General features: G+C 40.0%; 1 protein-coding gene across 7 annotated transcripts in view; it reads left to right on the forward strand.

Moving 5' to 3' along the window:
• The first annotated feature begins 11,162 nt into the window (after positions 1–11,162).
• Positions 11,163–25,985, forward strand: part of LOC116055586 (extended synaptotagmin-2-like) — a 105,574-nt gene continuing 90,751 nt past the window's right edge. For 4 of the 7 annotated variants that reach the window (XM_036004831.1, XM_031307596.2, XM_036004832.1 and 1 more), the window contains exons 1-2: positions 11,199–11,358; positions 12,582–12,969. In XM_036004831.1, coding sequence (XP_035860724.1) covers positions 11,348–11,358; positions 12,582–12,969 — 399 coding nt within the window. In that variant the 5' untranslated portion in view covers positions 11,199–11,347. Of the gene's footprint in view, positions 11,367–12,581; positions 12,970–25,985 lie in introns of all 7 variants that reach the window. The other 3 variants (XM_031307600.2, XM_031307601.2, XM_031307598.2) reach the window with 2 other exon arrangements.

Raw genomic sequence — 25,985 nt, forward strand, 5'->3', positions numbered from 1 at the left:
ATCTTGTAGTTGGTTCCACAGGCACTGCATAAAACATATCCCAGAAATCAGTGAGGCAGTCTCTGGTGACCCCACTCCCAACTCCAGCCTCAACCTCGCCACGTTCAAGCACACGCCTGATTGAAATAATCCAGTATGCAGTCGTCTGTAAATGCTTCAATCATGTCCACAAGACAGTGTGTTTTGCGGATCACAATGACTTGTTTCTCCACTATATTCTCTGGATTTGCAAAGAAATTAGTGGCCATCATGCTGGCGGAACTTGAAGCCTGCTCAGAATCCACAATGTCAATAATATCTTCTTCCATCTCAGCTACCACTACTGCTGCTTCTATTTGATTTTCAAAGACTGTGTTTGGGCCGCTTTCTTGTTGGCTGTTAACTGGCCAGGAATCTGGACTTACTGTGGTCTTGACGTGTAGAGGTGAATATATCAGAGTGTCAGCAAGACAATCGACAAGTTCACAAGGCATGTTGGTGTCATATCCAAGTACAATAACTTCATCATCACTGGATAGATCTATAAGAGGCTGGCCTGATGTTTGAGAAGCAGGAGTTGCTTGGAGTGTTGAGGTAGTATTGGGACTGCTCCAAGAGAAAGGCCTACTGCCGTACCGAGGTCTTATGATAGGAGCGGGGGAGAGCAGTGATGGGCTGGATGAGGATGGAGATGCATGTTTAGCTGGCCCAAGTGTGTTGGATGTATCAGGTGAAAAGGGCATGTCTGTTGTTTCATCACTAAGCTCAGAATCACTACAATCTTTTGGCTTTGTACAGAGGTATAGTCTGAGGATCTTGTAATTAGTTTGTTCTAACAAACTTCCAACTGTGACACTACCCTCAAGGGGCTCCTCAGAACCAATGACAGAAAGCATGAACTCAAAGTCTCTAATTAGACTAAAATAGACTCTAATTTGCCTTTCGTCGATGTACCGTTGGGGAAAAAAAGGGTTTTCCCTTTTTCAAGAATTGTGGATACAGTATCATCTTTGCTTACAACCATCTCTCTTGTTCCACCCCCAGTAGGCCTTCTTACTTGTTTGTACATAGAATTTTGGTAGTTCAACCAGCCAAGTTCGATTTTCCTTGTCTTCTTTTCAGCATTCTTATTTCCGTAGAAAATAAGAATGCTGAAAGTGTAGGCTTAGATATAAAGTGTAGGCTTAGAGATAAAGCTGCTGGTTGCTGTGGCTGAGACGGTGGATGGAAGTTTCATCTTCTCTCTTAGTCTATTTATTAAAGTTTGTTTCCTTTGCTCTGTATCCTCTATCCTTTCACTTGAGGATAACTCCTTCCAGTTTCTGGCAAAGACACGGTCTCCATATCGAGGAATAAAAGCAGAGAGTTTGTCTTCTCCAAGGACCTTTACAATGTCTTGATCGATCTAAAACACAAAAGCAGATATAATGTCATAATCACCTACTGGTAACCATCACACTCAGAAAAAGAAGGCTCTGAAAGGGCTATTCACAGAGAGATTGACTTCTACGTATAAAAACATTTGACTCTAGAGAACACTTATATCCAGAGGTGGTAGTAACGAGTTACATTTACTCAGTTAGATTTACTTTTTTACGTTTCAATAACTTTTTAGATAAATTCTACTTTTAATGCAAATTCTACGGTGGCCCTGAAGTGCAAATCACAACAGCAATAAGAAAAACGCGACGGCAAATATGAAAACACGACAGCGAATATGAAAACACGACAGCAAATAGGAAAACACGACGGCAAATAGGAAAACACAACGGCAAATATGAAAACACGACAGCAAATAGGAAAACACGACAGCAAATAGGAAAACTCGACAGCAAATAGGAAAACACGACGGCAAATATGAAAACACGACGGCAAATATGAAAATACGACAGCAAATATGAAAACACGACAGAAAATAGGAAAACACGACGGCAAATATGAAAACACAACGGCAAATAGGAAAACACGACGGCAAATATGAAAACACGACGGCAAATAGGAAAACACGACGGCAAATATGAAAATACGACGACAAATATGAAAACACGACAGCAAATAGGAAAACACGACGGCAAATATGAAAACACGACGGCAAATAGGAAAACACGACGGCAAATAGGAAAACACAACAGCAAATAGGAAAACACGACAGCAAATATGAAAATACGACAGCAAACATGAAAACACGACGGCAAATAGGAAAACACGACGGCAAATATGAAAACACGACGGCGAATAGGAAAACACGACGGCGAATAGGAAAACACGACGGCGAATATGAAAACACGACGGCAAATATGAAAACACGACGGCAAATAGGAAAACACGACAGCAAATAGAAAAACACGACAGCAAATAGGAAAACACAACAGCAAATAGAAAAACACGACTGCAAATAGAAAAACACGACAGCAAATAGGAAAACACGACAGCAAATAGGAAAACACGACAGCAAATAGGAAAACACGACTGCAAATAGAAAAACACGACGGCAAATAGGAAAACACGACAGCAAATAGAAAAACACGACAGCAAATAGGAAAACACAACAGCAAATAGAAAAACACGACTGCAAATAGAAAAACACGACAGCAAATAGGAAAACACGACAGCAAATAGGAAAACACGACTGCAAATAGAAAAACACGACGGCAAATAGGAAAACACGACGGCAAATATGAAAACACGACTGCAAATAGAAAAACACGACAGCAAATAGGAAAACACGACAGCAAATAGGAAAACACGACAGCAAATAGGAAAACACGACTGCAAATAGAAAAACACGACGGCAAATAGGAAAACACGACAGCAAATAGAAAAACACGACAGCAAATAGGAAAACACAACAGCAAATAGAAAAACACGACTGCAAATAGAAAAACACGACAGCAAATAGGAAAACACGACAGCAAATAGGAAAACACGACTGCAAATAGAAAAACACGACGGCAAATATGAAAACACGACGGCAAATATGAAAACACGACGGCAAATAGGAAAACACGACAGCAAATAGAAAAACACGACAGCAAATAGGAAAACACAACAGCAAATAGAAAAACACGACTGCAAATAGAAAAACACGACAGCAAATAGGAAAACACGACAGCAAATAGGAAAACACGACAGCAAATAGGAAAACACGACTGCAAATAGAAAAACACGACGGCAAATAGGAAAACACGACAGCAAATAGAAAAACACGACAGCAAATAGGAAAACACAACAGCAAATAGAAAAACACGACTGCAAATAGAAAAACACGACAGCAAATAGGAAAACACGACAGCAAATAGGAAAACACGACTGCAAATAGAAAAACACGACGGCAAATAGGAAAACACGACGGCAAATATGAAAACACGACGGCAAATAGGAAAACACGACGGCAAATATGAAAACACGACGGCAAATAGGAAAACACGACGGCAAATATGAAAATACGACGACAAATATGAAAACACGACAGCAAATAGGAAAACACGACGGCAAATATGAAAACACGACGGCAAATAGGAAAACACGACGGCAAATAGGAAAACACAACAGCAAATAGGAAAACACGACAGCAAATATGAAAATACGACAGCAAACATGAAAACACGACGGCAAATAGGAAAACACGACGGCAAATATGAAAACACGACGGCGAATAGGAAAACACGACGGCGAATAGGAAAACACGACGGCGAATATGAAAACACGACGGCAAATAGGAAAACACGACAGCAAATAGAAAAACACGACAGCAAATAGGAAAACACAACAGCAAATAGAAAAACACGACTGCAAATAGAAAAACACGACAGCAAATAGGAAAACACGACAGCAAATAGGAAAACACGACAGCAAATAGGAAAACACGACTGCAAATAGAAAAACACGACGGCAAATAGGAAAACACGACAGCAAATAGAAAAACACGACAGCAAATAGGAAAACACAACAGCAAATAGAAAAACACGACTGCAAATAGAAAAACACGACAGCAAATAGGAAAACACGACAGCAAATAGGAAAACACGACGGCAAATATGAAAACACGACGGCAAATAGGAAAACACGACGGCAAATATGAAAACACGACGGCAAATAGGAAAACACGACGGCAAATAGGAAAACACAACAGCAAATAGGAAAACACGACAGCAAATATGAAAATACGACAGCAAACATGAAAACACGACGGCAAATAGGAAAACACGACGGCAAATATGAAAACACGACGGCGAATAGGAAAACACGACGGCGAATAGGAAAACACGACGGCGAATATGAAAACACGACGGCAAATATGAAAACACGACGGCAAATAGGAAAACACGACAGCAAATAGAAAAACACGACAGCAAATAGGAAAACACAACAGCAAATAGAAAAACACGACTGCAAATAGAAAAACACGACAGCAAATAGGAAAACACGACAGCAAATAGGAAAACACGACAGCAAATAGGAAAACACGACTGCAAATAGAAAAACACGACGGCAAATAGGAAAACACGACAGCAAATAGAAAAACACGACAGCAAATAGGAAAACACAACAGCAAATAGAAAAACACGACTGCAAATAGAAAAACACGACAGCAAATAGGAAAACACGACAGCAAATAGGAAAACACGACTGCAAATAGAAAAACACGACGGCAAATAGGAAAACACGACGGCAAATATGAAAACACGACGGCAAATAGGAAAACACGACGGCAAATATGAAAACACGACGGCAAATAGGAAAACACGACGGCAAATAGGAAAACACGACGGCAAATATGAAAACACGACGGCAAATATGAAAACACGACAGCAAATATGAAAACACGACAGCAAATATGAAAACACGACGGCAAATAGGAAAACACGACAGCAAATAGGAAAACACTTCAATAAATCACAAAACACAACGGCATTAACTTCTACCGGAAAAGGTAGGGCCTATCTAGCAGTGGATGGACCCTCCTGATTGGACAGACGCACTGTCTGTCTTTCGCGCTCCCAAATCACCCACAATCCTATGCGCGCGGCTTTGCCGGCTCGTTAAAAAAACAACAACAATGGCGGACCTAAGTGGGAGTTGGAGCGGCATCGCTGATGGCACAATTAACATTTAAATGTAAGTATATTTAGTGTTTGCCGTACATTTGTTATCACCGTTAATGTGTTACATCAATGTCAAGTGTTACGCATTAATGCTGGTACAAATTGCTATTATAATTAGGTAGATACACCCGAGCTAACGTTAAGCTAACTGAACCTATCATTTAACATTAGGCTGTTAGCTAGCTAGCTGTGTTGCTGTCTTTTATGCCATTTGTGTTCGTAAAGTTTAATGTCCGGTGGCATTTTCATCTCTTTTTGTAAGCCATTACTGTATATGCGTAATGTTAGCAGAGATTTAGAAATTGGATTGTTTATCAGTTGTAGCTGCAGGATTGGATGTAAAGCTGCACCTTGTTAACTTCACTAGCAACGTTAAATGAAAGCTAAAATGTATGAGTAGTTTCCCATGTAACAAGTATAACATTCCGTTATAGCATTTATAATGGTAAAGATCTTTTTCTTGTGTTTGCTGTCTTTTAACAGGGACTAAGGAACAAATGGAGGCTGCACTACAACGCTGAAGTTGGCATCCGATTCGCAGCTTCCGATTCGGCAGTTAAGGGGAAATTTAAGGGGAACTTCAAACTGTCCGATTCAGCAGGGAAACATAATTTACATTGCTAAGTGACTGATCCTCCGTTTTTTGAACCTCTTACTGTATTGAATGAGTGTTAGTCATTAAGGTAAATTATTAATTATGTCTAAAACACACTTTTAGATTTGTGAAAGCTTTATTGTCTTTATGAGAACACAATAAAGGGAGATTTCACCGTTTTTCTAAACTTGTCAAATCAGGACTAAATTATCCCAGAGAGTCTAAGGAGTCTTAAAAACACAGTTTGAGATTTGTGAAAGCTTTATTCTATTTGTGAAAATGCAATAAAGGGAGATTTTACTGTATTTTTCACATATAGACTACATTGGACCAGGTCCAGATCCAAAACCACAATATTTAAGACTTGTCAAATCAGGACTAAATTATCCCAGAGATGCTAAATAAACTGTTTTATTTTATTGCCACAGCATGGCCTTTGCTAATTGACATTCAACGTACAAGTCCACGTCTCTCCATGTCATTTCTTATATCCATGAGCAGGTCTTCCTTCTCACTTCAAAAGAAAAGTAGAAAAAGTTATTTTTACCTTTTGGAAATCAATCCAAATATCGTCATAGATTTGCCAGTGGTTTAATTTACTCTTCAAATCCTTCTCCTTCAACATAAGTGTTGTTTTCTCACCTTTCCTCAGAAAAAGAGGCAGGACTGAGTATTTATTAAGATTTTTTTTAATTCATACTTCATAGGCCATTGTCTCAGGTGAGGAGCAACCCCACTTCTGGGTAACGCTGGGTCCTGATCTTCTTTGATGATGAAACCCAGCTGGACAGGATTGTGAAATACCTGTCAAACTTCCTCGACAGCTGTGACACACTCTCTGATAAAGTGTGCACCATGGTGTCTTCTGACAGGATCAAATACATCCTAAATGTGTTGCTGTCAGAGATAGGTCCACAGCAGTTCCACATTATATTCATGAAGACATTTTTTTCTATGACTTAAAGTGGCTATATGTAACTTTCAGTTTGTGTTAATTCTAGCGGCCACTTTGGACAAAAGTGGTAGTATTTTCACCACACCTGCTGTCGTAAAGGTCTTTTCTTTACGGTGCTGTATTGCCCACTGTAGATTACCAAGTTTGCGTTACCGTGTTTACACAAGTACAGGGGAAGACCTGCTCATGGATATAATAAATGACATGGAGAGAGTGAGTTAATTCTTGTCCAGTTTTGACAAGTTTAGGTATTGTGGTTTTGGATGTGGACTTGGTCCAATGTGGTCTACATATGCAAAAAACAGTAAAATCTCCCTTTATGGCATTTTCACAAATAGAATAAAGCTTTCACAAATCCCAAACTGTGTTTTTAAGACTCCTTAGCCTCTCTGGGATAATGTAGTCCAGATTTGACAAGTCTAGGTGGATCTAGACCTAGTCTAATGTGGTTTATATGTGAAAAAAAACTTATTTTCTCATAAAGACAATAAAGCTTTCACAAATCTAAAAGTGTGTTTTAGACATAATTATAAATTTACCTTAATGACTAACACTCATTCAATACAGTAAGAGGTTAAAAAAACAGTTTTAAGTTCCCCTTAACTGCCAAATCAGAAGCTGCGAATCGGATGCCAACTTCAGCGTCGTGGCTGCACTAGCGTCACCAGAAGGGAGAGATGAGGAGGAGAGGGAAAGCAAAAGACAAGCAGGGAGACAGAGGCCAAAAAGAGATGTTGAATAGATTATTTGCTATATTAGAGATTGCCATTCAAAAAATAAATGCATTAAATTAACTAGTTTGTCTGTGTCTTTTAAGTTTTTGGGTGTGTATATAATATAAACTGTTTTTCAATGTTTATTTTTCCATCAAATTATGACCTGGACACAGGAAACTTCTAACTGAGTAATTATATTCAGATGCTACCTGTTTTAATAGCTAGTTAGGTATACAAGCTCTAAAAAGACATTAATGAAACGTGTATCTTTATTATAACATTTATTCAAACATTACTATATACTGTACACAAGTATATTCAACATGAAGCGGCGATCAGACTCAGCTCCCGATGATGGTGTTGCTTCCGGACTGCAGACAGAAGGAGAAAGATTAGGTTAGTCCAGTAGTTATCCAACCTGTCCTGGTAAGATTAGGTTAGTCCAGTAGTTATCCAACCTGTCCTGGTAAGATTAGGTTAGTCCAGTAGTTATCCAACCTGTCCTGGTAAGATTAGAATTGTATCACAAGTATATTTAAGCATACTGAAACATGAAGGTACTTCATGTAACTGTGTAGTGGTGTAGTTTCTTCATCATGGTCTTAACTGACAACTGTTGACCATTTAACACACTTACACCTACCTTTACTGTGTTAGTGGGTGTTTATCAATGGAGGTATTATGACTTTTCATATGTTGGTTGTAGCCTTGTAGCTTGTGTGTTTACAGTACTATTTACCCTTTCTCACTTGCAGTTTAATGCATATCATACTGCCTGTGGTAGCTCATTAGCTGGTAGCGTTTACCTTGTAGTTGCTGATCATATTTTGCACTGCATTTGTCTGAAAGCTAGAAGCTACTGGACAATGAGCTAATGTTGCATACATGCAGTAAACTACAAGCTAATGTAAACGGTTAGCTACTGCAATTCTCCTTACCGGTAAGTGTTATGACTACTGTACAAACATGAACTCCCACGAGTTTTTAATTTATTGACATGGGATAAATAAGACAAAACGACTATTGCTTACATTAAAGCCTATCGGTGTCGGTAACGTTACCTACCTTTGCACGTTGCGAGCAAAGTTCCTGACAGAATATTCTCCTCCTGCAAGCAGACTGACGCCGATTCACCAACAGCACAGTTCATAGTTCCACATCCATTTCGTCCAGTGTTTTGAAATGAGAAACGGCTAGTCCGTCTGTTAAAAGCATAGACAGTGAGGCACTTTTATTTTTTCACCTCTCCTTCCTGTAAAAAGACAGACAGTGCGTCTGTCCAATCAGGAGGGTCCGTCCTCTACTAGATAGGCCCTACCTTTTCCAGTAGAAGTTAATGCCGTTGTGTTTTGTGATTTGTTGAAGTTTTTTCATATTTGCTGTCGTGTTTTCCTATTTGCCGTCTTGTTTTCATATTTGCTGTCGTGTTTTCATATTTGCCGTCGTGTTTTCCTATTTGCCGTCGTGTTTTCATATTTGCCGTCGTGTTTTCCTATTTGCTGTCGTGTTTTGATATTTGCTGTCGTGTTTTCCTATTTGCTGTCGTGTTTTCATATTTTCTGTCGTGTTTTCATATTTGCTGTCGTGTTTTCCTATTTGCTGTCGTGTTTTCATATTTTCTGTCGTGTTTTCATATTTGCTGTCGTGTTTTCATATTTTCCTATTTGCCGTCGTGTTTTCCTATTTGCCGTCGTGTTTTCCTATTTGCTGTCGTGTTTTCTTATTTGCCGTTTTGTTTTCATATTTGCTGTCGTGTTTTCCTATTTGCCGTTGTGTTTTATGATTTGTTGTTGTGTTTCTCTAATTGCTGTGGTGATTTGCACTTCAGGGCCACCGTAAAATGCTTTTTACTTTTACTTTTTTTACTATATCAGAACCTTTCTATTTAGAAAACACTGAAGGAACATTTTGGAAGGAAAAATACTCATTTTATTCTTATGACATGAGTCATTATTGCCACCTTGTGACCAAAATTTGCAACAACATGTTACTATGCAGCTCACTTAAAATCTGCTTCACATTTCACTTATTGCACAACAATGTTATACTCAAAAGAAAACAAAGAATACATTAGACAACTTTGAGAACTATCTCACACCAGTAGAAAATTATATTTAAATGAATGAACTACACGGCTACATATATTTGAGTAATGAGTGTTTTGAGTTTCTGTTTATTTCTGAGTGAGAATGTAATGTATACACTGGTCGTAGCTGGTTTTGTTTATCTGTTTTTAACAGCAAGGGTGTGTGTCCAACCGTTGCTGCAATTTAGTAGTTACCAGTATTAACTTAGGTCATATAAATCATTTTATGTCCATCTTGTGCAGGTAAGGTATTATGCCATTATCAATGTCCAGATGGATCATATTTATGATTCTACAGACTTACAACAACCAAATTGGACCAAAATACTTCTTCATTTGTCAATTTAGCATTAGCAGGCAATGTCTTTGAATATTGACTTAGATTGTGTAGCTACTTCACCTTGTCCTCTGCCATTCTTGCCAGGTTCTCCTCAGGAACACCCCTTTCTCTCAAGGCTGAGAGAAACTGGTCCATGGTGATCTGTAGGACTCAACAGTAAATGTAGTCATTGTTAGCAGCTGCAACAACGTTGTTCCATTCTTGACTGCTGGCCCTAATACAAAAGGGTTGTCATATAGTTCTTCTGATTATTTAATAGCCACATTTTGATTTGACCATTACAATGCTGTGCAACAAACCATAATAATAAACCCAGTCACATATCAAAGCACTATTAAATGAATTAATAAATGTTTAATTACGTTTCACATTATATTGCTAAGTTAACGTTAGCCTACATTTACGTTACCTTAGCTGAGGCAGCCGGACAGATAGGAGTTTGTCAGCCTTTCATCTGCTAACCGGTAGCCCCTAAACAAACCCAGTCACATATCAAAGCACTATTAAATTAATGAATAAACATTTATTTACATTTCACATCACATTGCTAAGTTAACGTTAGCTATATAAGAGTTTGTTAGCCTCCCATCTGCTAACTGGTAGCCCCTAAACAAACCCAGTCAACTAATAAAGTGTATACAAATGTGGCGCACAACTTACCGGTAGGCTACAGCTACAGCCAGTGGTGCTACGGAAGCCGTTCGTTGCAGCGCATTAGTTTGAATTCAAGACGAACACATTATTAATTAATTCGTTATCTCGATAAAACGATCTTTGTTATGTCGAGATAACAAAATAATTAATTAGTTATCTCGAGAAAACAAACTTTGTTATATCGATATAACGAATTAATAAGTCGTTATCACGAGATAACAGTGCATAAAAAAATAAAAAATCCACGGCCGTTCTCGGCTTCCGTAAAAACCCATATGTGCAGTTTAAAACCTAATTTCACATTTAGTCTATTTGTAAAAACAGAAAAGGGGCTATTTCATATTTTCAATCTCAATTTAGAAAAGGTCTAGATAAAAAAAATGAAAGACTTGTCAAACCTGGTCTTGATTCCTAAGTAGACTCATACTGTTACTGTTTGAACCCACTCTTTACTCCGATAACCTTTAACCATGTAGGCTACAATAAAAAGGGCGATTTCACTGGTTTTTCTCCACCCAGACCACATAGGACCAGGTCTACTATAAACATTTCGCATTTAGACGTGCCAAACATGGACTGGATTACCATTAAAACTCAATTTTTTAAATTACTCAAAAACAAAGAGCTCAAAACCCATTTTCACATTTCGTGAAAACAGTGGAATAGAAACGTTTTTTTCAAAGCGCAAGATGGCGCCAATGTCTGCTGCTGTGTTTGTCGATTTGAAGCTCCCTCCCTGTCTGAGGCTGACCTCTTTCCCACAATGACAGTTTCCTGCAGGCTGGTTGAGAGGGACCGGCCGCCCTTAAAGCAAGATGTACGGAAGGGGAGACAGATTATCTGAGTTTAGCTGATCGGCATGCTGTGGACTTGGCTGGGAGAGTGAATTTTAGTTTTTTTTTTTCAGGGAAGAGCGAATGTCGCAGGCGTATACCGGTAAGTGGGTTGCTTGCTCAGCGTTGTCAAGTTGTTTTTCGCTGGTGTTTGCTTTTACGCAGTGCTAGTGGACAAACCCTAGCCCCGATACGTGTCACTTTGTGGAGAGAACGTCAGACAGACTCTGTTCAAAAAAGCTGGCAAATAACAGTTGATGTGTTCAACGGTAAAATTGTACGCACATTTAGTAATAATTTAAGTGGATGTTGGATTTAGTAGTCGGCGATCTTCTATTCGGCATACATACAACCAAACCAAACAACACATATCTCAGTAAAACCTCCACTTTCATAACCGCTTCACACCACGGCGCTGTGTTTTGGTGGCAGAAGATTGCGGGGGCAACGGTTGAAGCAATTTTAAAAGTTGAAATTCTATAACAAAAATTGTGTGTAGGTGTATTGGGTATATGCCGAATTGAAGAAGTTCGAAACGTTTTGCATTATATAGTAGGTTCTAACCTTTCAAGTTCGTACTGTTGCCACTTTCCCCAGGAATCAAGGTAACACAACTTGACATTATTGCAAAGGAGTTTGTTAAAACGTCCTCACCATGCAAAAGGTTAGACACTGGCATAACAGTTCAACCTGTATAAGCTATAAGCTGAATATGCTACACAGTGTGAAAACATGGACTAAACTAAACGAATAGTATTTTCATGAGTACACAGATGAGGATCAGTTTGGATGTTTTAGAGATTTAAGTTACATGTTAACAACTTTACTGTAACGTTAACATGAAGCCTCTAGGCCTTTTACTAAACAATTATCTGTGGGTCCCCCTTTTGATAGATAATATCATAAAATCAGATACTTTTTCAAATGATATTATAGTGTTTAAAACTATTTTTCTAGTATTTGTATTTACTGTTTTTAGTAGAGAAAGCCAGGTCGGTTTTTTGTGGACTTTGGTTAGAAGGAACATATTTTTTATACCTCTTTCCACCTATGCTGTCGCTACACTTTTATTTAGTGTTATTCTGTGTTGGCACTAATCAAATAAACTAAGACACAGAATCTCAATGGTACATTTATGATGCTCAATAGTTGGCTTGTTGTTTCTTTGTCATGCTTAATATTGTTTTATTCCAGACAGCATGGCTATAGTGTTGTTGTTGTTTCTTTGACCTTTGACCTGTGGAGGCTGCAATTTTCGTTGCCATGTGTGGCAAGACCCTAACATTTGCTGTACATGTCTGTAAAAATGTCTTACCAGTGGGGAAATGAATGACAGGATGGAGGGTTCGGCTGGACCAGGTGTCAGGACAAACGGACCCGTTGCTGCGCCCAGCATTCCGGTGAGCTCCACCATAGGCCCACCTCTGTCCCCAGAAGAGCTGGACGAAGAGCCACACTCGTCTCTGACAGATGTCACCCAAATGTGGATGAAATTTGGCAAGACGTTCGCTATCATCTTCCCGATCTACGTCTTGGGATACTTTGGGTTTAGCTTTAGTTGGGTTCTGATTGGACTCGCGGTGTTGTTTTATTGGAGGAAAAACCATGGCAGTAAGGACTACAGGATAAACCGTGCCTTATCATTCCTGGAGCATGAAGAGAAAGCAGTGAGGCAAAGTGTGCCAACTTCGGAGCTACCACCATGGGTAAGTCCCCCAGCATTATTACATCCCTGGTGTTATCACCATCTTGTCATTATTGCTTTGTATTTTCAAGCCTCACCCCACTCTTGGGTGTTACCAGCCAGCATCAAGTATAGGATGTCCACATTGACTGTTTGCCTACCAAACTGGCTGATGGGGATAACTTCATTCCTTGCTGCTGCTAAAATGTAACTAAAGTTTGTCTCTCACTGATTTTCCTCAGTTTCTTCAGATGTACTTACACTTTTATCTCAGTGAAACCTGGGATAGCAACATCCTACTTACTAGAGCTGCATGATATGAGGAAAATATAAAATGTGATACCGTTGTTGAATATCGCAATAATGATATTACTTTTGATAAATAAACAGATGTTAAAATCTTGCTTGTTGAATTTAAAATAAATGAAAGGAAATAATTTCCAACATTCTTTTATTGAACAAATTATACATTGAATTTAATATAAAAGGCACCACTAAAAAGAATAACAGTTACATTATAAAGTGCAGTTTTCTACTGATATTGTCTTGTGATATGTCGCAGCCTTTTGCGATGGGTTTATTGCGCCAGTTGATATCGCGATGACGATAAACAACCGATATATTGTGCAGCCTTACTACTTACACCACATACAGAACACTCTTTTGAATACGTTCCTACATCCAATCAAATCAAAGGATCAGACCAGTACGCTGTAATTTCCTTGTTTGGGTTAGTGGTTAACCTTTCCAAACCTTTGCATGTGAGGCGTCAAAACTACGTTGGAAGCTTTAGCTACATTTAAGACATGTCATCAAGACTTGTCTGTAATATCTTTTTGAAACATACAGCATTTAAAAACTATACCTAACACTCAACTTCTCATAACATAGGATACTTGCATTATTTTTGGGAAGCATAGCTGGCAACAAATTAAACAGTTTTTGGCAGTTAAATACTTCAATATGGCCAGCCATGCAAGCCCATAACTTTCCCCAACAGTTTTACATTATTTTACTGCATTTTTTGTAGATTAATAATCTGCAACTGTCTCCGGAAGATATTTCTCAGACGGGTTGCCAACAAGAATCATTATGGTGACAATCAGGGCAACCAGGAATAAAGAGATGCATCATATTTGACACTTGATACTGTGACACTTTGATTTGATTTTTTGTCACAGGACTAAACAAACGTGCCTTGTTAATGAGGGTCTCACAAATAGCCTTGGGAAAGGTCACCCATTTTGCACACAAGCTTCCCTTCAGTTTCAGGTTCTAATCTGCACTGGACTCCTTTTGGTCATTTCAATCTTGTGTAACCACCCCAATGTGTTGAAGTCCTCCATGAATAATTTACACATGGCCTCTGAGCCCATGGGGCTCCCATTACTGGCACTGTTAAAGCCATTGAACCTGCTCTAATTTTCACTTTCTGTATTCATAACCTTGGGGTGGTTGCCTGTCTGTGTGCAGTCAGGTTGCTCTGTGCCACAATAAGAAACCAGTGTGAAGAAGGCAAGAAGGAAGAGACCCACCCAAGGTTACTCACAGGTAGCATTTGGCATTGAGAACCGGTTACAACTTGGAATTGTTTCAAAAGTTACGATTCCAATGGAATCTTTTTTTGTGTGGAATCGTTAAGAAAATTTGGTTTTGAATCTGATCATTGGATTCAAATTTCACTTGCACAAGTTTTGGTTTCCGTAGCGGCCACGGTACTTCCAGGCATTTGTTGTGTTGTTTGGCTTTCTTTTGCGTTGAAAAAGCCCGGTAAAACTGTAAATCATCATTGAATCAAAATAAATGGCACATAACGTGAAATAACATGGCATTTTAGTTTGTTTGAGTTTTAACTTGTCCAGTGGGGCGAGTACATTTCTCTTCCACTTGCCCTACAAAAAATCCACTTGTCCCGGACAAGCGGACAAGCCTTAATGTCAAGCCCTGACTAATCTTTTCTTTTACAGGGGAGGCCAAATTATAATACTTAGGACATAGTATTTTGTAATTGTTTGTCTGTTAGACCTGTCCTTGCATGGCAGAAACTTTATAGTGTACCGCAGGGAGCGTCTCAGAAGCATCTTGCCTGCCTGACTCGCAGATTTTATTGTCTCCACAAGTACTTGAAAGAACAATCACGTGTTTCTAAGCACCTTCCTCTCTAAGTACTCTGCAATTTAACTCCATCCCTTCTGTTTTCTGGTGTTGTCTTTATAAACAATTTCTGGGTAGTTATTAGGGCTTGACAATATGAGGAAAATATGCCATATGCCATAACGTTGTTGAAAATGTGATCTAACTTACAATAAATAAATAATAAAATGTACTCAGTTCTGCCTTTCTGCTGCTTTTCAGTGTTCTGCTAAAATACAACAAATTGCTCGTTGAATTTAAACAAATGACAGAAAGTGTAGCTATGATGATTTTTTTTTGCCAAATGTTAATGGTTCAACAGATAAAATACCAGATTATCTGGAGCCCAAAGGGAAAAGCACCAAAAAAAAAAATATATATATATATATATATATATATATATATATATATATATATATTCTAGGGCTAGCTAAAGCTAAACATTTTTTTAGATCATTGTTTGTTTTTTGAAGTGTTTCAATCTGTGTTTCGGGGATCCTAAACTCACTGTTCTGTACTATACATGTCCTTGTTGCACTCATTTAGATCTCATCTGAGCAGATTTCTGTCATTCAAACAAGTCTGAGTTGTAGTTTAAAACTTTTACAGCCAATTCAATAAAATTACGGGTTTTATGCGGGCTCGGGTCCATAAATACAGTTAATGGATGCAGGCACGGAGAACTTAAGGCTCGTTAGCAGCGATTAGCTCCATTAGCCGTTAGCTCCGGTCAGCTCCGGTTAGCTCCGTTATAAAGATATGGAGCGGAGGAGACTGCTGCGGAGATTGTATCTACCTGGGCGGGTCTGAATCTACCTACAGATACAACCTTTTGTATGGGAAACACTGATATGGGATATTGGGTGGTGTTTTTTGGTAAATTAACTGGATGACCTGGCGCGTATCTTTAGCGGTTTATTATTCACAGCAACAAACAGCTCACACTTTATCACTTGCATTATATGTTATTGGGTCTTAACTAGGGCTGTCAAAATGAACACGCTAATAATGAGTTAACGCAAATTCCTTTTAACGCCACTTATTTTTTAAACTCGCGAATAACATGCACATTCTGTGATTTTGCTCCGTAGTTTGGGAAATTGGGAAGCTGCAGCAGTAACGTTGTGGACAGTGTTGCTAAATTATTGCCGACTTTCTCACTAGATTTAGGGTTAGGTTTAGAATCGCATTAGTCAGAGCAAGAACGGCAGGTGCTGATGAGTGACGTCAGTGCCTGAGTGGTGAGGCGAGGAGAGCGACCGCTGGTGATCGGCTTAGGAGTAGTGTAGCGGCTATGTCAGGGAAAAGACAGAGGAAAAAGAGATGGCAAAGATGATGTAAAGTGAGTGATACAATAAAACAACAAGCTTCTTAAAACACGGTGGCTTCATTTGTTAATACTGTTGTTAAAGTGAAGGGTGGTACAACGTGGAAACTGCAGTGCACACAGAGTGTCACGCACACAGCACACCTTTTTGCCTGCAGCAGGAGACGAGAACGGAACAAGAGCTGGTGTTAAGGCCAATTCATGGTCCTGCGTTAAATTGACGCCGTGGGTACGTACGTAGGGACATGGTACCGTTTGGCCGTGGGTTGGTAGCGTAGCATTTCCCCCCAGTCATTTCCGGGTTCTCCTTCTCCGTAAACAACATGACATGGAGTGGGGTTAACTGTTACTGGTACAGCTTTACGACCGTGATCAGAAAGCACAGGGGAGCCGTTTTGTTTCTCCCACTATTCCTCCAGAGTCGGTACGCTCTCTGAAGCTAATCACTGTCACTCTCTCACTCACTCTACCACACACATCTACACACATGCCGGCCCTGCTATACTCTATACTATAAAATAGGCTAAAACGATGCAAACACCAGTGCACAAGCACACAAAAGGCTGTTTTCACTTTCCAAATTCATCTCATCAATTCAAAACACATGGCCAAACACTGGCCAAAAATGATGTTTGAATGTTCCTTCTAAAAAAACACATGGGTGCGAATGATTGGAATAACTATTTTTGCACATTATGTCCATAATATGGCAAACATACAACGAGATATACATAACTACTTGTGTAGTTTATATCCTTGATGTTCCACTTCCGGGATTGCTCCATTGCCGCTGGAAAATCCGCCGGATTTCACTCATTTAGGCTGGATATCCGTTGCCTGGGGTATCCTTTGTGTTGGTGTTTTAACCTCTGGTGGATTTGTGAGGACTATGGTTAACTGCTCCTCAGATCTCTGCAGGGTAAATCCAGACAGCTAGCTAGACTATCTGTCCAATCTGAGTTTTCTGTTGCACGACTAAAACTACTTTTGAACGTACACATGTTCCACCAAAACAAGTTCCTTCCTGAGACTATTTAGCAGAGGCACCGCTGCTTTTCTCCGGTTCTTAGCGCTGCCCAAGACGATTGTGATTGGTTTAAAGAAATGGCATTAAACGAGAGCACGTTTTCCTCCCATCCCCGAATGCTATGTGGACTAGCCAGACCTTCCTCCAGCGCGCTTTGGAGGAGGGTCTGGCAAAGCGAGACTGCTACTTGTGTAACGTTAGGTATATTTATTTCAACAATAACATGTCTTTTATAAGATCTACTTACACTTTAATAAACTAATATCCTATAACCTGAAATGTATTATGAAGATACTGCACCACTAAACAATCAGCCCCCTAGCTAGCAAGCTAGCCTACTAGCCAGCCAGCCAGCCTCTAAGGCCGGCTACACTGGCTGCGTGGCATGAGTGTGTCAGCTGTGTGGCGTGAGCGTGTCAGCTGTGTGGCGTGTCCTTTTTTTATTTCGACTCCCATGTTAACAGGTTAGAGCTTGCACACTGCCTGCGTGACACACACGTCTCAGGTGCGGCTCGAGTCACGCCGAAGACGCGTGCATGCTAGAAATAGGACCCACGCCTATTTTTCACGCGACACGCAAGCGTGTTGGAAGCGTTTCCAGGCAAAATAGAATACGAAAATATGTTTATATGTAATTTTGACACAAATACATTTCATAAATGACATTTTGATGTTTGAAAGTCTCTCGGTTTTGACATAAATGCAGATATAAATGTAATTTAAAAAAAAAAAGAGTGCAGTAAATCAATGGGAAACATACATGTGTCCAGACAAGGCTAGCAGCAGCAGCACCGCGTCAGACACCTTTCTGGTGTGCAAAGACATAGAAAACACCACGCAGCTGACACGCAACTGACACACAACAGAAATGCCACGCAGCCAGTGTGTAGCCGGCCTAAATTAGTAAAATGTAACAACTTAATGTTTCATTCACAGACTGTCACATCGTTGAAAAGCACATTGCTATCCCCAGATGAGTGACGGATTTGTTCAGCTCATTTTCTGTAACCAGTGTAGCATGAAGGCATGTTTGGTGAGTGAAATTAGCATGCTAAAGTTAGCTAACTAGCCAGCAGCAGGCCGTTCTCTCTGCTCCCACCGCAGGGAGACTTCTTTGCCAAGAGAACAGATGACAGCCCTGGAGATGGACAGCCTGGTTAGCTATCTCCTGGTGTAGAGAACAGATGACAGCCCAGGAGATGGACAGTCTGGTTAGCCATCTCCTGGTGTACGCTAGTTTCCTTGCGGGGAGTGAAGCAGAGGGACCGTAGGCTGGATACAAACATCATAGCAATGTGTGTATCCAGTTTTACTTTTTGAATGAAGAATAGATTATTGCTGCCAGCTAGCATGGAGAGTTATTTCCTTTCACACATGCGCAGAACATACGTGGTAGTTAAGTGGCCAAGACAAAGGCGACTTCCGGTGACGTGAGGTGAAGCCACTGTCCATCTTCGTCGCCACTAGTTCTTGGCCGTCTGCTTGGTGTATCAGGGCTTTATAATACATCCATGAATGGGAGTGGATGGCTAGCAGAAGCAAAGCTCTTTGAGCAGGAATATATAAATAAAAAGGTCTTTTGAATGGCAAGTTAAGTTTCAAAGCCCTTCCAGATGGTTCTGTCCACAAGACTAAAGTTATTGGCATGTACTGTCAATGTGAACTCAGTTAACACAGGAGTAAGACCAGTCTCAAATACCACTTGAGCATTAAAAACTTAATTTGCAATTAATCGCGAGTTAACTAGGGCACCCTTGGATTAATCAATGGACAGCCCCTGTTTCAAAAATATGTTTCTGAACATTTAAGAAGTTTTATATTATTATGAAGCATTTCCACACCTTGGAATCTTTCCCAGACTCTACAATGCCTGTAATAAAGAGGGTCTCAATCTGCTATTTTTTCTGTTTTTGCTCATGATGCCAGAAAACTCCCCCTCCCATCACAGAGCGTGCCATCAACACATCCATTATCACACAGACCTTGATAAACACGGTGCTCAGCAACAGCTCTGGCCGGGCTCCATGCTGAGAGCTCGCTGGAATCCGAGACGCAGTGGTGTCAAGCAGCTGTCATGTTTGTTGTGTTGTGAGTCAGCAAGCTTATCGTTCGTCTTTATGTTGCTTGTTTGATCAAGCTGGTCGGTCAGATGTTTTAACCCACGACAACTTGGCTATTGATGTTTGGATGGGTAAACCAAACAAGAGAAACTGAGAAACCAGTAAAAAGATGAATGTGTCCTTTTCTTCAACAATCAGTCGATCTGTCCGTCTGTCCTTTTATAGAAAACACTATGTATTTTACCTCTGTCACACTAACCTAAAAAAACTCAATGATAAGAAGCTCATAAGTCCCTGAGTATTCATTAAATAACCATCATAAGGAGCCCGATTGTATTAATGTTACTGGCTGGTACAATAGTGGAATTAATTGTGTAGTCTCAATTTCCAAAACTAATTTCAAAATGCTCAACCCAGCTTTCCAGTTTACAAGATGAAGTTTAAAATTATTAGGGCCTGAGCACGGACATTGTCAGGGGGTGAAGGCCCTTATGATATTCAAATGTTTTTCTTCTTTCTTTTTTCTTCTTCTTGTTCTTATTCTGTCTTTGAGCACAGAAATTAGGTACTTGGGCTCCTCAAAAAGTAGTGAAAATTGGTACGCCTGTCAGATGAAAATTGCGTTCTGATATAAGTCTCGGCCTTGGCCGTGGCTAATTGGCTCAATATAGCCCCCTAACCGTTTTCAAAGTTAAAGCCCCTTCCTTTAACTTTCAGGCAGAGGCATGACATTTGGTAGCTATGTGTATCATATCCAGACAATCAAGAAAGCCTCTTGGAGTCACCCCCTAAACCCAATTTTAAAATAAAAAAATTTATCTTTTGGACGATTTGGGCCATTTTAAGGGGTTGCACTTTAACAAACTCCTACAGATTTAACCCGATTTGCGTCAACATTAGTCAACACAATCTGAAGACCTTCGCTACAGTGTAGGCGTGGCAAGGCAGGACATTTTGATATTCCCTCGCCAAACAGGAACTGGTTTCTAACTAGCCTATACATTGTCCAGTCTTCCCTAAACTGCTCAGGGTTGATAAGGGTCCTGGCCTGAAGACGTGTACTTTCGAAAGAAGCCAAACGCTGTCTTTTCAGTCACTCAGTGGGTTTATTCATGATGACACGATTGGCCTCTAATCCTTTGATCCATATGAACTGGAAAATCATTACGTTTGTGACGAACGGATCAAAAATAAGCAGAGCAGGACTCCCATATGCAACCTTTTAAAGCTCTTAATGTTATTAGCAATGCATTAGATAAGATATGAGGCTACAGCATGTAGGCCACAGGTTTATATAGTAAAACTACATTCCTGCTGAAGTGTACACAAAGCTGCTATTTAAACATTACAGTCAGACATTTGTATAGTGTACTCAGTGTTTTGACTGGATGTAATTTAAATTGTAACCATGCCTTCCTACTTCTGTTACAGACAGTAGCACAAAGGACTTATGTGGCCAGTGTTACGAAGCATTTGTTTAGTTCCTGCTTTAAATTGACTGAATTGAACTGGGATGTTGCATTTATGGTGTAGATCGTAAAATCACTTGGTCTTTAGGACTCCCCGACTCTTGTTGAACATGTCTGGTATGTCAGTAACTCACAGCCAACTGCAAGCTGTTGACTTGCAGGTGTTTGACAGTTGAGTTTAAAGTAGTTTAATTGGCTTTGGATTTATTCTTATTGCTTTATCACATTTAACCTGATCAGAAGAAATGACAGAGGAGCAGAGGTGAACAAGGCGAAACCAAAACAAACAAATAAAAGCACTGTAATGCAAATCCATGCCTTCCCCCATGCTGCTCCATTTATGTTATTTAAACCATTAAATCAGTATATCAGTTGTTTTTAAGCTAAATAAACAGATTATTTGATATACAAAATAAAACTAAAACTGCAAGCAGTTATGACGGGATCCAAGCCTCCCCGACGTGAGTCGCCCTGACAACCCGCGGAGCCCGCGAAAGCGGAACCCAAAGCGCAACGGTGGCGAGGCAACGGCCAGGAAATATCACAACATACGTGCTGCCAGATCTGTAGTAAATTGCAATTGCAAATTTCCCATTTTCATTTATTGAGTCATAGGCCAAAACTAGGGGTGGTACGGTTCACAAAACCCACGGTTCGGTTTGTATCACAGTTTTAGGGTCACGGTTTTCAGTTCTGTACGGTTCTTGTTATTTTTTCTTTTAATCTTTAACACTCCAGAAATATACTTCAGCATATGGTATATAGCTTAATTATCCACAATGTAGGATACAGTATTACATAATTATATAATTATATCATGTAATCATGCACAAACTGAATTTGACTTGACTTTAAGCACATTATTGGGACCATCTCTGAGGAAAGCTAGGTGAGATGTTGATACAGCAAGAGGGAAGACATTGATGATTTCAACATGCTTTTCATTTATTTGGCAAAAAAAGGAGAATGTGTATTGCCATCTACAGGAACTTATGTGCCTTTTTAGCACATGAAGATTGAAATATTACAGAATATCAATTGAAATAACTTGCATTTATCAAACTGCCAACTTCAGTGTAGCTCTTACAAAAATGTATCCTTTAAAAGAAAAAGAGAGGAACTCTTAAAGCTCCGTCTTTTGAATAAGTCATAATACGTTAAACATAAAAACAGTTAACATTGTTATTTCCTATCCTGGCCTGGGCTGGGACACACAGTCATACGGTTTGATAAAGTACTTATTGGACTTATCATTGCACTTATAATAACGAGCGTAGCTGTCAGGTCCTCCTGTATACGTCTCATCTCCGTTTTTTCCTGCATCCACCGTGTGTTTGTGTGTGTGCGCGCGCGTCAGTCGCGGGGAGAACTGAGCAGCCTCGCCCGCTGCAGAGACCCGACAGGATCTAAACTGCAGCCGCTTCAGCGAGTGAAAAAACGTTACAGTACATTGATGTTAAGGTTGGCAGCACGGTCTGAAATGTTTTGCACAATCTTTAGCTGTACGTTTTGTTGGTAACTTGTCCACACCTCTTCTTTCACGCAAAAGGGAAACACACTGTCTGAGGTCACATACGGGCACCTGACGGGCACGAGGCTACGTTGCGCATGTGTCGAACCGTACGGCACACACACGCTCCGAACCGAGACAAGTGGACCGAGCGGTTCGGATGTTTTTTCATGAACCGAACCACCCCTAGCCAAAACGCATCTACCTTGATTATAGCGCCCACCAATGGCCGATCTTCACCGAATTTGGTACAGAGCATTACAACGGCATGACAAACATGTCTCACAAATTTTATGATGATAGCATTTACTGTGCCAGAGAATTTGCAACTGCTGTTTCCTATTTACATGCATTGAGTTATTGTCCAAAACGCGTCAACGCTGATTATAGCGCCTCCTAATGGCCGATCTTAGCCACATTTGGTAAAGAGCCTCAGAGTGGCATGTCGCACAGTAACATCAAGTTTTGCATTGATAGCATGTACTTTGGTTGAGATATGCTACATACCCTGTAAATTTGAAGTTGCCCACTGTAGTGAAACAGGTGAATCCAAACGTGGGCCCAATAGGCCACGCCCACTTTTACCAATTAATACACCATTTAAGGCGTGGCCTCAGAATTGTCCCTAGATGGTACCCTCCAAATTTTGAAAAATGGGATGAGCCCTCCATAAGATATAAACTTTATTTATACGCATTTGTAGCACCCCCTATGTATATATCGCGATTTTGCTGTGATCAACTTCTAGGCGGAAATGGGCGTGGCCTGTATCAGGAGATTCAGCTGGATATGAGTTTTTTAATGTGCTTTGGGAGTTATAGGGCCAGATGCGTTTTTTTTTTTTCTGCTTTAGCGCTCCCTATTGGAGAAGTGTGTCAGTTTTGGTGTCTGAGGTCCCTGCAGGGTTCTGGACCAGTCCTGAAAATGTCACCAACCCAACCTTGTACAGTTTAGGCTGTAGTGACACTTTTAGCTATGGAAGAACAAGAAGACGGAAGAATAAGCTTTGTGATTACAGTAGGGTTCCCAGCTCCACTGGTACTGGGAACCGCGGCCTTGCATACGCGGGTTCCCAGCCCCTTCAGGCTTGGACCCCTAAAAAATGAGAAGTACCCAATGTTTCCCATACATAGATTCTACTTGGGCACCCTGCCCAGGTAGATTGAGACCCGCCTAGGAAAATGAAATCTGAATTAAAACCTGACATTTAGTTGGCTGTAAAAGTTTTAATCCAGAGTTTCTTGTGAACAAGTTACATTATAGTTCAAAACAGCGTGTTTATTAGGATCCCAACACTTTAAAAAAATGAACAATGATCTATAATGAGCAAAATGAACAAGAATTAATTTTGGATAGCTTTAGTGTAACGTTAATATGATTTAACAGGGGTTAGGAAGAGACATGCCGTGCGCACAGTGTTGAGATTTATAACAACATGTAGGCTAACCTTCTGTATGGATCATAGGATGGTTTTAAGGTTAAGTTCTTAATACTTCATAACATTTGGCTCTGGGTAATTGGGTATTATCTGCTGAATCATACAATTGATGACAAACAAACCAGATTTAATTGACAAAGCACATTATAAGCTCCACTTCATCTGTATCATCTTCTAGTCTAGTTTGTTTATGTGAATAGTCCTTTTTTTCTCTTTTGTCTTTCTATTAATGTTGTAGTCATTGTTTTCAAGAAATAGTTCATAAACCTTTGTTTGAGTTTATTACTAAACCCAGCCGTCACATCCTGCACCCCCCACCACCAAAAGTAACCTCCCAACCTGTGGGAAACCCTGAGTACCCATCAGAAGTTACCAGATAACCTAAAACTAAAGAAAGCAACTAGGGGTGCACGATTATGGCCAAAATGATAATCACGATTATTTTGATCAATATTGATCACGATTAATTATCACGATTATTTGTTGATTTTAACCAAAACAAACTGTATTGTCACATAGGCTAATTATAACTGCTTTCACATCCATATTGTGCTACATTCCTCCTTTGTTGAAGGATACTATGAAGGAGCCGTTTCAGCTGTTGTGCGAGCGCTTTCCAAACATGCGCGCTTGCCGTGAAAAGATACAGGCAACGCAATTTTCTGTTTACGTTAACAGCGCATGTTAAAATCTGGTGCCAATAGGGCACCGGTGCCCGGTATCTACTGGACGAAATAGCAACACGGATTACGGTGCCTCATTACGGTGCCACTTAAATGTCTGCGTTGCGCTCTGATGCTCCAAAACAGACGTTAGAGGCAACAGAAACATCGCTGCATGTCACGCTAGTAAACACTAATAACACGTTACACAGCAGCTAACGTTAGCCTACCGTTAGCTACAGTAGTAAACACTAATAACACGTTATACAGCAGCTAACATTAGCCTACCGTTAGCTACAGTTACACTAATAACACATTACACAGCAGGTAACGTTAGTCTACCGTTAGCTACAGTAGTAAACACTAATAACACGTTATACAGCAGCTAACATTAGCCTACCGTTAGCTACAGTTACACTAATAACACATTACACAGCAGGTAACGTTAGCCTACCGTTAGCTACAGTAGTAAACACGGCTAAAATGCTGACCGCTAAACGGTGTAGTGTGACTTATTTCACTGTAGAGGATTCCAGCAGTGGGACATACAACAGTCTGCCGCTAAAGCTATGAGCTAACAGACTCAAACTAGCACTGGTCACTGCTGTTGTCTGAAAAACTACACAGACGGGACTAAATGTTGTGTTTACTGGTAAACTGGTAAACCTCGTGACGACTTATGACCGACTGCTATCTGTTGTGGAATTTTCCTGACGTTACTCTGTCCTCTGTGACTGTCTACATCTAAACTAAGCTGGCGGTGCAGGGAACAACTCTGATTGGCTCATGGAGGCACGTGATCAGAGAGTGGTTTACGGAGCTTTGGAAAAAAAAACAACTTTGATACAGAGCGTTCTATGAATGGAATGAAGCATTTTAAATATCGCTCGATCACGTGAATTTGATCGTGGGAAGCCAAAATCGTGATTGTGATTAAAATTCGATTAATTGTGCAGCCCTAAAAGCAACTCATGAATACGCTAGTGAGTAGACCTTTGACTCTTATTGTCAAAATATATGTGTTAAACTGTGTCTGCATATTGGTTTAGTGTTTGACTAAACTACAGAACAGTGTTACAGCTGAAATAATGTTTGTTGTTCTTTGTATGTAGGTCTGGTAGCCTTCAGATAAATGGTTTGATGGTGTTTGAGTCAGAGGACTGGAGTGGGTAGTTTGTAGGTGTGGATGTGTGTAACTATGAATATGAAACTAGGTGGTGCTGGAAAAGTTAAGTCAAACTCAGCATAATTCTTTGTCAACAACCTGGTTAGAAACAGCCTTTTAAAAGTGGAACTGTTTCTCTCTGTGCTTCTTTATGTTTTTCCTCCACCTTCTCTTCATTTTCTCTCTCTGTGTACTGGTGTGACACGGCATGGGTGGGGCTTTCCTGTTCTTTTGATCAGCCAAAGGG

Source organism: Sander lucioperca, chromosome 9 (assembly GCF_008315115.2).
Source record: "Sander lucioperca isolate FBNREF2018 chromosome 9, SLUC_FBN_1.2, whole genome shotgun sequence".
NCBI classification, from domain to species: domain Eukaryota; kingdom Metazoa; phylum Chordata; class Actinopteri; order Perciformes; family Percidae; genus Sander; species Sander lucioperca.